The sequence below is a fragment of the Malania oleifera genome, chromosome 8, assembly GCF_029873635.1.
Source record: "Malania oleifera isolate guangnan ecotype guangnan chromosome 8, ASM2987363v1, whole genome shotgun sequence".
In the NCBI taxonomy this organism is placed as follows: domain Eukaryota; kingdom Viridiplantae; phylum Streptophyta; class Magnoliopsida; order Santalales; family Ximeniaceae; genus Malania; species Malania oleifera.
The window spans coordinates 68,087,029-68,099,677 of record NC_080424.1 but is presented as its reverse complement, the minus strand read 5'-3'; the positions used below and the strand labels follow the sequence as shown (position 1 = coordinate 68,099,677).

Below are 12,649 nucleotides of genomic sequence, written 5' to 3'. Positions count from 1 at the left end.
TTATAGAATAATCGGGAAACCCTGTTAAGATGTCAGCATTCAGATTCGACCATACACTCTAGAGAGTGTTTAAACCCCAAGAAAATCATGAAAAATCTAAGAAAATCTAGAGAAAATGGTCAAATGTTTAGCCTTTGGACAAGCCCGTCAACCGTTAGCTTGTAAACAATGGCTACTTCTCAAAGTTAGGGGGTCGACCTAACCATGCCTACAGATCGATCATCTCCATGTTCCTTTTATGAAAAATGCAAAATTATCGAAATGTAATGCAGATTTTTCATGAATTAAACTATGACTTCATACGAAACACATCCGAGATGACATCTCTCTTCATAAAACTCATGATTTCATACATGCAAGAACTACCATTTATGTAACTAATATTGCCACATGAATGATTTCAAACAAAAATCAAAACACAATTGAATTACAAGAGAAGATTGAGTAGATTGACATAATGTTGTTAGAGCAAGTGTAGAAGAAGTGGGGATGCACTAGTAATACCCACACATCCCCAAGGATTGCTCAAACAAGAAAAGACAAAACATAACTCTCTTCAAATCCCAAAGTAATAACTCTTCAAAATCCACAGTGCCCTTTGAATTTCCTTGATATCTCTTTGCAAATTGCTTCCTTATCCCAAATTGAGCCATGTCCCAAAAGCTCCTAAGGGATCTATTTATAGACTACTTAAAAGATGAATGAAAACAACCATTTCAATTTGAATTTCAAAAATTTTAATTCAAAATAGCAACCGCTAATGAACAACTACATATTATCCTAGTTATTGTCTGACATGTGGTAACTTCTAAGCCACTTGGCATGTCATGCAAAGGCTGATGAACCGCTATCAAGTGGCGCCAAAATTGACTGCTGTATGGTGAAACTTTTCCTCTTTGAAATTGAGTTTAATTTTTTTTTTTTTTACATATACTCATCTAGATCTTATCAAATTGGGTTAAAAAATGACTATTCAACAAGGCGTAATAATAAGAATTACATTGCTCACTCTACTAGTTTACCACGCGACTCATGTTTACACTCACATTTGCTTATTTCTTCCATTTACATTGTTTTCAATGTTTTTGAATTTGCACTTATGATGAATCATAGTTTATTTGAGACTAACCAGTTAGCTTTTGTGCCTGGAATTTCCTAGTCTTTAAAATAACTTAGATCAAGATTTTTTTTTTCTCTTTTCCTTTGTTTTTGTTTTGTTTTTTTTTTTTTGTTTTCTTTTTGGGGGTGGGGGGGGGGGGGGGGGGGGGGTGTCGGTGTGGGTTTGTTTCTGAGAAGGCAAAGCCTTAGAACAGAATTGAGTATAGAGAAGGAGATCTAGTTACCAATCTATTCTCCACTAACACACAACTTACAAACACACTCAATGTGGAAGCTAATATTTTACAAGTTCTCACTCTCAGACTCTCAGCCCCTGCGGGTGACAAATGACAATGCCTTATTTGCATCAATCTTGGAAGCTCAAATCCTGGGATCAAACTCCTCATATCTCTTCACTTCATTTTCCTTCAATTCACCATCTTTCCCGACTACAATGCTGACCAATCTGCATGGCTCTGCCTCCTCCAAGAGTTGAACCACAGCCCTCATCGTAGGCCTCTGCTCCGGCAGCCTCGCCGTGCACAGAATTGAAATTCTCAATACTTTGGTGGCTTCCTGCTTGAAACCTTGTAGAATTCTTTGGTCCACGAGAGTTAACACGCTGTCTCTACTTTTCAGCTTGCTGCAAACCCAGTTCACTATGTCCTTGCTCTCGCCGAACTCCGCCTCTATCGGCCTCTTCCCGGTCACTAGCTCCATTAGAACCACCCCGAAGCTGTATACATCGCTCTTCTCATTCACCTTGAGCGTATATCCATATTCTGCAGAATCAAATGTAGATGTGAGGTCTAATTGTATGGGTTTATAACAAATTTAGGTGGCATTATGGCTCTTGACATTTAATTTAATTTCCTAATTCAACGATGTAACTGCGTAAGCTTCATGATACTTTTATAAACTAAATTTAGTGAAACAATCAAGTAAAGATTTTCTGATTTAACGGACTGAGCAAACGGACAGAATTCACATGCCATTAGAGCATGACCATAGATAGTTTCACGGGTCAGTTTTGATTTGGGGAGCGCTATGTGGTGGGACGTGCTTCATTGTTGGAAGAAAAAAAGTACCTTAATGCTAGCTAGCTCCCACAATTTTTTCATAAGCCAAACAGAAGTAAAGAAAAAGAAAATTAATTATATCAGTAGCTTTTGTAGAGCTGCAGATAATTTACTTGAAATGACTGATCCTTAGAATGAAAATAACAGAAATTCCACATTTTTATCTACTGTGTAACATAATTAATCAGCTAAACTAAAATTTTCCTAGAAAAAGTGGAAGAAAAACACTAACCAGGAGCAAAATAGCCAGGGGTTCCCGCGATGACATGGGTGGAGTCCCTGGCGGCATTGGACTGGACAATCTTAGCGAGCCCAAAATCCGCAATTCTGGGCTTCAAGAACTCGTCCAAGAGAATGTTGCTGGATTTGACATCCCTGTGGATCACGGGCCTCTCGCAACCGTGATGTAAATATTCTAACCCTTTCGCGGCTCCCAGCGCGATTTCGTACCGGCTCTCCCAGTCCAGCTCCGTCTTCCCACACGTGTGCAGCAGGTCCCACAAGCTCCCGTTCGGCAGGTACTCGTACACCAGCAGACTCGAATCTTCGCTGGTAATGCTACAGTACAGCTTCACTAAGTTCACGTGCCGCACCGAGCTCAGCGTCTCCACCTCGGCGTCGAATTCTCGCGATCTCCCGGCGCGCTTCTTCAGCATCGGAGAACTACTCCGGCTCCGGCTACGGCACCCGGGGTCGGAGTTCCATATGTGTTTCACGGCGAGTTCCTTCCCGTCGCCGAGCACGACTCTGTACACGTTGCCGGAGCCCCCCTTGCCGATGAGGTTCTCTTGCTTGATGGAATCGAGAATCTCGTCCTCCGTGAAGCTCAGAACCTGGAAGGATTTCACGTCCCAGGAGTCTTCCTTCAGTGAACGGTCCGCGTTGTGGTTCTTTTGGGTTCTCTTGGAGTGGACGAAGTATCCGAGTAAAACTAATAGGATTGCTAGACCGGCGGCGAAGCAAGCAATGAGTGTGCGATACCGTTTGGAGACACCGGAATCGGATGAACACGGCCGGAAGGAACTGACGGTCGGGAGGCAGAGACCAGGGTTCCCGGCAAAGCTGCCGTTGTAGGCTTCGATTGACAGAGATGGAGGTATGCGGCCGGTCAATTTGTTGTTGGATAGATCGAGCAGGCTTAGACCCAGAGATGAGAGACTCGCCGGGATTTGACCGGAGAGTTTGTTTCCCGATAAGTTCAAGGAATTCAGAGTAGGGAGAGACCCAAGTGAGGATGGTATTACGCCGGAAAGGGAATTGTGGCCTATGTTTATGTCGGAAAGAGAATCGCAAGATCCTAATGTGTTCGGCAATGAACCAGAGAACATGTTGTTCTGCAAATGGAGACTGCCCAGATGTTTCAGGTCGCCGATTGTGCTCGGGATTTCGCCGGAAAATTGATTGTCACTCAGATCAATTGCAATCAGAGAGGACGCTTTGGATATCTCTGGTGGCAATTCACCGGATAATCGATTGTTTCCAACGAAAAGTTGCGCCAGAGATTTGGCATTCGCGACGGCGGGCGTAATTGAACCTTCGAGTTGGTTCAATCTGACGTCAATTATGGTCACCCGGGGCAAGGCCCAAATCCCAGCCGGCACAACCCCGGAAAGCGAGTTGTTGTTGACCCGAAATCGAGTCAACGTCGAGCAGTTCGCATAGCTTTCCGGAATTTCGCCGGTGAGTTTGTTCTGAAGCATCAGAAATTCCTTCATCTTACCGCGCTTGCACATATCCGGCGGAATCGAGCCCGTCAGCGCGTTCTCCGACACGTCGATGAAATTAAAGTCCGTCCACGACCCAAGCTTCTGAGGAAGCGAACCTGTCAGCTTGTTCGCGTACAGAGATAGGTTCACAAGTCTCCGGAAGTCCCCGAGCTCTTGCGGTACTTCTCCGGTGAACTCATTTTCAAACAATTGTAGAGAAACCAGATTAGTCAACAGCCTCAGCTCGGAAAGATCACCTTCGAGACTGTTGTCCGAAGCATCAAAATTCTCGAGATTGATAAGGTTTCCGAACCCAACCGGAAGTTTCCCGGTGAAATAATTATCGTAGAGCTCGAACTGCCAGAGGTTTCGTAGCTTCACAATATCCGCCGGAATTTCCCCTGATAAATAATTGCCGGAGAACTCCAAATTTTTCAGCCCTGTAAGATTTCCGAGTCCCATTGGAACTTTCCCTTCGAGGCTGCAGTTGGTTAGATAAAGCCAATCCAATTTGTAAAGCTTCAAAACCTCCCCTGGAAATGGAGTTCGCTGGAACGGATTGTCACCGACGCTCAATTGCACAAGACCCGTGATGTTATTGAGAGATTTCCACGGGAAAGTACCGGAAAATGCACTCATATTCAAATACAAGTACTCCAATTCTTTCAGGGAAGATATATCCGGAAACGGTCCGGTAAAAAAATTGTTCCCGAGATCCAAGTACCGTAACCCTGCACAATTGTTCAAACCATCCGAAATGTTTCCGCTGAAATCGTTGAACCCGAGTGAGAGCTTCTCCAGAGATTTGAGCTGGCATATTGAATCGATTGGGAGAGCTCCCGATAATCCCCGTTTTGAGAGTTCAATTTCTTTCACGGCTCCGTCTGAATTGCAGGTTATTCCTGTGAAATCGCACACGGAATTCGTCGATACCCATGATTCGAACACCCCTGGGTTGGATTTCTGTAGCGCGGTTTTCAAGTTCAATAATATTTGGAGCTCACCGGCGTCAGCTTTGATGCAGAGGATTAACAGAGAAAGAGAGGAGAAGAAGAAACCGAGCACAGAATAGCTTAGCCGGGAAGAAACAGCCGTCGACATGTCGGGCAGGCGGTGAAGAGAGGACACCCTTTCGAGGTATTCTAATGAGATATTAGTATAAGGGAGACCAAAGAGAGTGTCATTTTAACTGAAAGGCGGGCGTTCACACTCGATCCCAGATGTAGACCCATGATTTATTTCACAACCTACGTATGAGTATGACTCGTGGGGAAAACTGTTGGCCGGAATTTTTTTTCGTACAATTATTTTTGAAGAGCAGAAATAAAAATATTTTGTTATACATTAATTTACTTTGTATTCTTTTTTCTTATAGATTTTTTTTATCTGGAGCTCATTTATGGAGGAAGGGTAAAATTTGGGTGGTTTGTTTGGAGTAATTTTACTGCTTTGTTACAATATGCATTGACGTCGACTTGATATTACTATTTTATTGCTTTCTATTCCTTTTATTATTATTTTTCGGGGCTCCTCTTTCCTTTTTTTTTTTTTTTCCGCTTTCCGCATCTTCTTTGATATTTCTTTAAGCCACTTCAGAGTTGGGGTCTCACCCCATCTTTCTTCCATCGTCCCAAAGTTGACCAAATCATAGTGTAAGAATGTCTATTTAGTTCTTAGAAAGTCTCAAGCAGCCGTGACCAAGGAAGGAGATGAAAATTTCGGAATATCACTTTGAGAGGCGTTTGAAAGTTAGATTCAAATGAATTTGGATAAGTTTTAAAATTTTATATTACATCCTTTCTAAACTCAAAATCTCTCCAAACATAGGATTGGAGTTTGAAATTTGGAGAAACTTCAAAAATATTTTTTAATAAGTTTACAATATATTTTAGTTGATGGAATATTTGTGACGCCCCAACTCGCCACATGAGCTCAAGGTGTTATTTGTGAAATAAAATAAATAAAATTCTCAGATGCCATAATACCACCATCCGCCCTAACAAGGGAAAACTAGGTGGTTCTGTCATAACTGAAAATAAAACTATACAGCGGAAGAAAAAACACCTCAATCATATTACTAGAATTCTAACTATCCTCAGATACATGTATAAAACTACCTGTCAATATTTTACAACCCAAAAATAACAAGCATAATAGTTAGAGGCTCACTAGTTCTGTCTTCCACTCCCAAAAGTCTAATCCCAGCCCCGCAGTAAGTTAGGTAGGGTTCCCTATAGGACCTGAAAAGTGAGATGGATAATGGGGTGAGACACTTCTCATTAAGGCGGAATAAACTATTGTCAGTGTGTGGCAGATGAGTTTTACTGCAACAATTATCTATAAACATTCTTATGTTATCCTTACTAAATATGACTTCCATATAATTGAATCGTAACTATAAAGTTCATAACGCACATATCATTGCAATTCATAATAAACCTACCAACATGTATACATATTCAACAACCTATCATAGATAGTACGGTACAGTTTAAAAAATCTACACTCTACATGATCCATTCACGGTTCACATTCGCTGAGATTGAGGCATTACGTCTCGTCGTCCCTCAATCCAACCATATTCGTCGGGCACTCGCTAAGAGGCATTACGTATCGCCGTCCCTCACATCAGCAAGCCCTCAAGCTAAATTCTGACAATCGGGGCATTATGTATTGCTATCCCCCATTGCCTTTCTCAATAATCATCATCGGGGCGTTACGTATTGCCGTCCCTCGAGACCTTTTTCAATAATCATCATCAGAGCGTTACATATCGCCGTCCTCCAAGACCTTTTTCAATAATCATTATCGGGGCGTTACGTATCGCAGTCCCCCAAGACCTTTTTCAATAATCATCATCGGGGCGTTACGTATTGCCGTCCCCCGAGACATTTTTCAATAATCATCATCAGGGTGTTACGTATCGCTGTCCCCCGAGACCTTATTCAACACTTACTTTAACAATACCAGTATTTTCACAATTTCCAATCATTTAAGCAAAGTCTATCATATTGGGAAACGAAATTAAACTGTCATATCATATCTGTCATAGCATAACTGTTTCAGTGTCTAACCGACATAACACATATCGGCTATTTCCGTCACATCACATTTCGGCTTATAGTCGTTATATCCTATTGTATCATAGCTGTATAAACGTTCTGTTTGTTTATGTCATTTTAAGTCATTCTCATGCCACATAGTTTTTATCTGATAATTCATAAATATAATAAACAGTCTGGAAAACATACAAGTTGCTGAAAACAGGGGTATGAGCATCTCCAGGGTTTAATTTAACTCAAACTATATATATTTTACTGAAAAAATAGGAGATGTTCTAACCATTCACTTTAGTTTTCCCCAGAAAATGTATAAAAGTCAAAACAACCATTTTCATATGCCTGATTCGTTTATAAAATCATATATACCACCGTTTTTGTAACCATATACCACAATTTAATTGGATCATATTTTAAAAATAACTGACATAATCTAATTCCCTTACTTGTTCCTGAAGAAACTACCTAAAACCTTCAAAATCACGAAACCTAACCGCTCGAATCTGCTGAACATCAACAACCTACATGCTTGATCTTTTGTTGTTAGAGAGGAGGAGAGGAAGATTGATTTGATCGCGAGACGAGAGGGATTAGCAGACGGGCGGAGACCGTTGACTACCCTCCGACTGGCACCCCAGCCCGGAGGAGATGGAAGAGCAGACGGGATGAGAGGGACAGACCGGGAGAGACGAGGAGGAGTAGCTTGCTGGCGGAGTGCTGCTCTGGCAGAGAGGATGGGGGAAAGGACGATGGGGAGAGAGCTAGGTGCACCTTGATCCTCCCGGGCGATCCCGTGAAGAGAGCTAACCCGAGATGACAGAGGGGACGGAAGAGTAGAGGAGGAGATGTGGAAAGACGAGACGGTCGAACGCGATAGGGAGAAGCGATTATTTTCTGTACCCTTAGAGTGTGTGTTCAGAGAGGACCGTGCGATCGGGGAGAGAGAGATGTATGGGGGCGTGATTCCGGATGATGCAGGCGAGGAAGGAGAGAGGATCATGGAACAGCTGTTGGAAACCCTGGAGCGACACGAATCGTGCTCAGGAGTTGACGCCCCTTTGTTTCTCCTGGTCTGCCCTGATTGCGGTGGTTCCCCTGGGGAGGGACGGGCCCCCTTTTTTGACGCGAGTCGAGGAGGCCTAGCGCGACCGATCGAACGTGAATTGAAGGGAGAGCTTGATCGGCATGTGATCCGCCTTATGAGGAGGGGGAAAGCCCCCGCTCCGCGTCCAAAGTGTGCCGTTCAAACACGTCCTGAGGTCCCCCCCACTGAGGGAGATGCCCTCCCGAAGAGAGTTGGTACTTAGCCCCTGCGGAGTCGTTAGAGAAAGGCGAGACCCGAGGATCGACGCACGAAGGCGGCATGAGTTGCGATGCTTGACAGCTTGAGGCTCTCCTGGACGAGAGTTCGGCAGTGAGTCCCTTCCTCTCCTTACTCCGGAATTTTGCCCACCTCTTTCCCCTCGGCAGCGAGGAACACTATGAGTAGACCTGAGAGAGAGCTTGAGAGAGAGCTGAGAGGAGAGAGAGAGAGAGAGAGAGAGAGAGAGAGAGAGAGAGAGAGAGAGAGAGAGAGAGAGAGAGAGAGAGAGAGAGAGAGAGTCTTCCAAAACCCTAAGTTAGAGAAAGAGAGAGCAAATGAGAGTTATGAAAAAATATATGTTACTTAGCCGTTAAGTAACTCAGCTCATAGGAAAACTGTCGACAATTTTCCTGAAATCGCCGACGGTTTGGCCATTTACCAAACATGTTTGCACATGTAATGCTCTCAGTAGTTTTCCTGCAGGAAAATCGTCGATGGTTTTTCTGAGTCTCTCCAAACCGTCGACGGTTTGGTCCTGGCCAAACCCTTTTTCCTTATTTTTCTTTTCTTTTTTTTTTCTTTTTATTTTTTTTTTATTTTCTTGGTTCGGATTACCACATTCTCCCCTCAAAAAAATTTCGTTCTCGAAATTTGCTAACTGACTTTCATCACATCCACTAGATTATCATTGATTTGCTGATCCAACTCTAGGAAGAGCCGATAGCCACCCACAGAGTAGCCCCGTTCCTAATTTATTAATTACCTTCACTTATGGCGGAGGAATACTGTGGTTACATATAATGTCTCGGGAGATTACAATAGCCATACAAAACTCTCCCATATACCGTCCATATACTAAAACCAGAATTGATAGATAACCAAGTAAACCTACTCTAAACACCCTATATATACAAAACCAAACACTTACCTACTATCATAACTACTTGTTTAGCGCTGAGCCTCTTTGAATAGATGTGGATACTTCTGACATATTTCTGTCTCTAATTCCCATGTTGCACATGATTTAATTTCCGCATCTTACATTTATCTGCGCATTTGGGTTTATGAGTATATAGACAGTCTCTAGGTTGAGTATTATTGCTGTTGATTCTAACATACCTATGAATAAATTTTAAATACCCAATTCACCCCCGTATTAAGAATACACCAAAGTCAACAATTGGTATCAGAGTCTCATGGCATTGACTTAAATGTTTTTGCTAAAGATCAAGATGGCTCACATTGGTGTATCCTCATTTAGAAAGAGACGGTCACCTTCCAGTCTTCCATTGTTTTGTGGTGTTGATTACACCGCCTAGAAAATTAGAATGAGTATATTTATAAAATCAATGGATTAGAGGCTCTGGTAGGTGATTGTCAAAGGAATTTGTATGCCAATAGAAAATGATATTAAGTTGATGCATGCAAATTCACATGCCATGGATTTACTGTATTGTGCTTTAGATTCTAATATTCTTATTGAGATTATGGCACGTACAAGTGCTAGGGATATCTGGGATGAACTTGAAAGGAAATATGAAGAACTTAGGGAGAATGAGACCACCACTTAGGAAGTGGTATATAATAGGGAAATTGCATTAACAGACAGAGATGTATATGTTCCTATCTCAGCCTCTATAGATGATTCTGTTGCTAAATGCTATGATACGTCAAATGCTGAATTTTGTTGAATTTTGTGATAATTATGTTTATGATGCATGTGATGATTCTTGTGGAAAATACTACAATATATTGTATGTTGAATCATCTGTTAAACTTTGTGATAATACTGTAAATGATTCATGCGATGCTTATTGTGAAAAATCTTGTAATGAATCATATGTTGAAGTGTTTGATGAAAGCATGCCCTTGAAGAAAGAAGTAGAATGTACTTTATTTAAAATACATAAACTTCTAATTAGGATGTCTAAGTAGAAAATAGTCTTCAAAAATGAGAATAAAAGGTTAGAAAAACAATTAGAAAAATTAAAAGATTATCATGCTATTCGTAAGAAGAAAAAGATTAAGAAGATATTGAAAATGATCTGCTTAGAAGAAGAAATGGATGATTATTCTAGAGCTATACTCAAATCTTTAAATGTAAAGAATAATCATAATAAATGCTTAGAAATTGAAACGAAAAATCTTTTCGAAAAGGATTTAGGATTATCATATGATTCCCACTCTCATGTCTCAACAAGTAATCATAAGAGTTGTAAGCATAATCTTTCATGTATTTACAAAACTTGTTTACATTATAATAGAAAAGGGCATAGTCGATTTACTTGCTCATCCAAAAGTGCCAGAGGTTTAGAAATAGAGATGATGTGAGTGATCATGAAAGCAAACCCTGTAGGACCAAAGGAATATTGGGATCTAGTAGAAAGTACAAAATTGTTTTATTCCTTCATAGATCCTAGGATTAGGTTTAGGGGGTAGTGGTGACTGAAGGCTTGGGAAGTGGTTGGTGCTTAAAATGAAAATCTTAGTATATGCATTGACTATACACTATATTGAATACTAAGAATCTTAAATGATTAAGCCAATGTGAGTATTCAAGTAATATATCCAACCTGAATTTAATACGTATATATATCATAATGGCTGGATAAAATGTGAAAATTGACTAAAGCATGATCTAGAAAATTCACTTCCAATTGGACATGGCATCTTTGCTAGGTAATTGATTTCAAATGCTTAACTCATGCTTAAAGATAAAACATCTTAAGTTAAGCAACTGTTGTCGATCTCACTAGTCTGTAGTTTAGGGGATCCATTTTACACTATATATCATCTAATCCTAAATTCACTAGTTAGTCTTAAAAGCCTAGACCAAAGCTTAGTCATCACACTAAGTATAAGCACCAATGATAATAAATACCATATCTATCTTGTGCTAATAATAAGACATACCTCTCACAATTAAAATTAGAGGCATCCACTAGGGGATTCAAGTTTTACTGTTAAATCAAAAGTTTCCCTTTGAGCTCAAAATATAAAAATCCTCTACCTTGGTTCACCATCTCATCCATAGGACTCTTTACCAAATCACGATCATAACTAGTAAAGATTATACCTATCCATCGGTTTGTATCCTTGCTACAAATCATGATCATATTTATAGGATACTTTCGATTCCCTAAAGAGCATTGTTCAAGAAAATTCATATACTCATAGATGCTCTTTGCCTAAGTGTTTGGACATATTCAATTCCACGCGAATATCTTAAATCATGTCCACTCATAATGAATACTCTTTGAACTTAATAGAAATTTTAATCCTTAAGAGTATTTAATCCTGAGCCTCTCACACGTATTGAGTATCATAAGAAAAGAGGCAGACATAGGCTTATCACCTTAACGAATATTCATTGTGACTTTTTGGTCCGATAAGCCTAAAACATTCATTGCCAAGTTTAAATCACTGAAAAATTTTAAGGTACTTGGCTTAAGAATTTGAAAAATTCAAAAAGGCATAGAATTATCAAGCGCATAACTCAGGGGGAGCATATATTCTTCATATCTATATAAATTAAAATGCTCTCATATCCTTATAATGTTTATGCCTTTATGCTTATCTATGTATAACATTGCAGCACTATCCATGACTTAATGAATGGTTATAATCTCTTTGATGGATAGTTTATGTATTTTTCTAGCACAAACTACTATTGAGCTATACTAAGTATCTTGAGTTGATTATACTATTGGATTGCATGCTTATGTTGAAAGCCTTCTGCATGGCGGATGCAGTTTATGTGTATTGCATGCTGGTAGTGGTTTTAGGTTCTTGTGTGCCTTGAACTAAATTATAATTTGCTTAATTGAACCTATCACGTACAAGTTTTATAGGAAAATGTCTAATTTACATATGACATGTTGTAGAAATTTTGAAAAACTTTCCCAAAATAAAATCGTGTACAAAAATGATTATGATAAAATAAATATTAAAACATTTTTGAAAGGATGAGTGAAAACTGATTAAACATTAAATTTCATCCTAGCATAATCATTGAATAGTTAGAGGAGCACAGCTCCTTCCCTAGAGAAAGAGCATAAAGAACTCATATGCATCATACTTTACTTTTTGAATATTGAGGCTCTTCTAAGAACCCTGAACATCATATCCCTCTTTTAAAGCTTTATGTTTTGATATGGATTGTTCTCGGTTATGTGCTTTATTGCATGCCTTAATATATATTCTCTGATGCATCTATGGTCTATAGGGAACACTATACTGATGGAGATAAATATAGTTGATTAATATTCAGTATAGTTGATTTTAAAGATTTAAATTGATGACTTATACTACTTAGTTTAATGAAATTAATCCTTATTAAGTATAAGCAGTTTATTTCATCTAAACTATAATTCAAAATGAAAGGGGAAGCATCTAAACAAAAAT

The 12,649-nt window shown here is 39.9% G+C and overlaps 1 protein-coding gene across 1 annotated transcript; it reads right to left on the bottom strand.

The window, feature by feature from the left end:
• Positions 1-1,322: 1,322 nt before the first annotated feature.
• Positions 1,323-5,226, bottom strand: LOC131161578 (receptor-like protein kinase 7). The gene is made up of 2 exons (XM_058117421.1): positions 2,410-5,226; positions 1,323-1,880 (listed from the first exon to the last, which is right to left on the bottom strand). Exons 1-2 carry the CDS (start codon positions 4,982-4,984, stop codon positions 1,480-1,482), a joined length of 2,976 nt encoding a protein of 991 aa, XP_057973404.1. The 5' UTR covers positions 4,985-5,226; the 3' UTR covers positions 1,323-1,479.
• Positions 5,227-12,649: the final 7,423 nt, after the last annotated feature.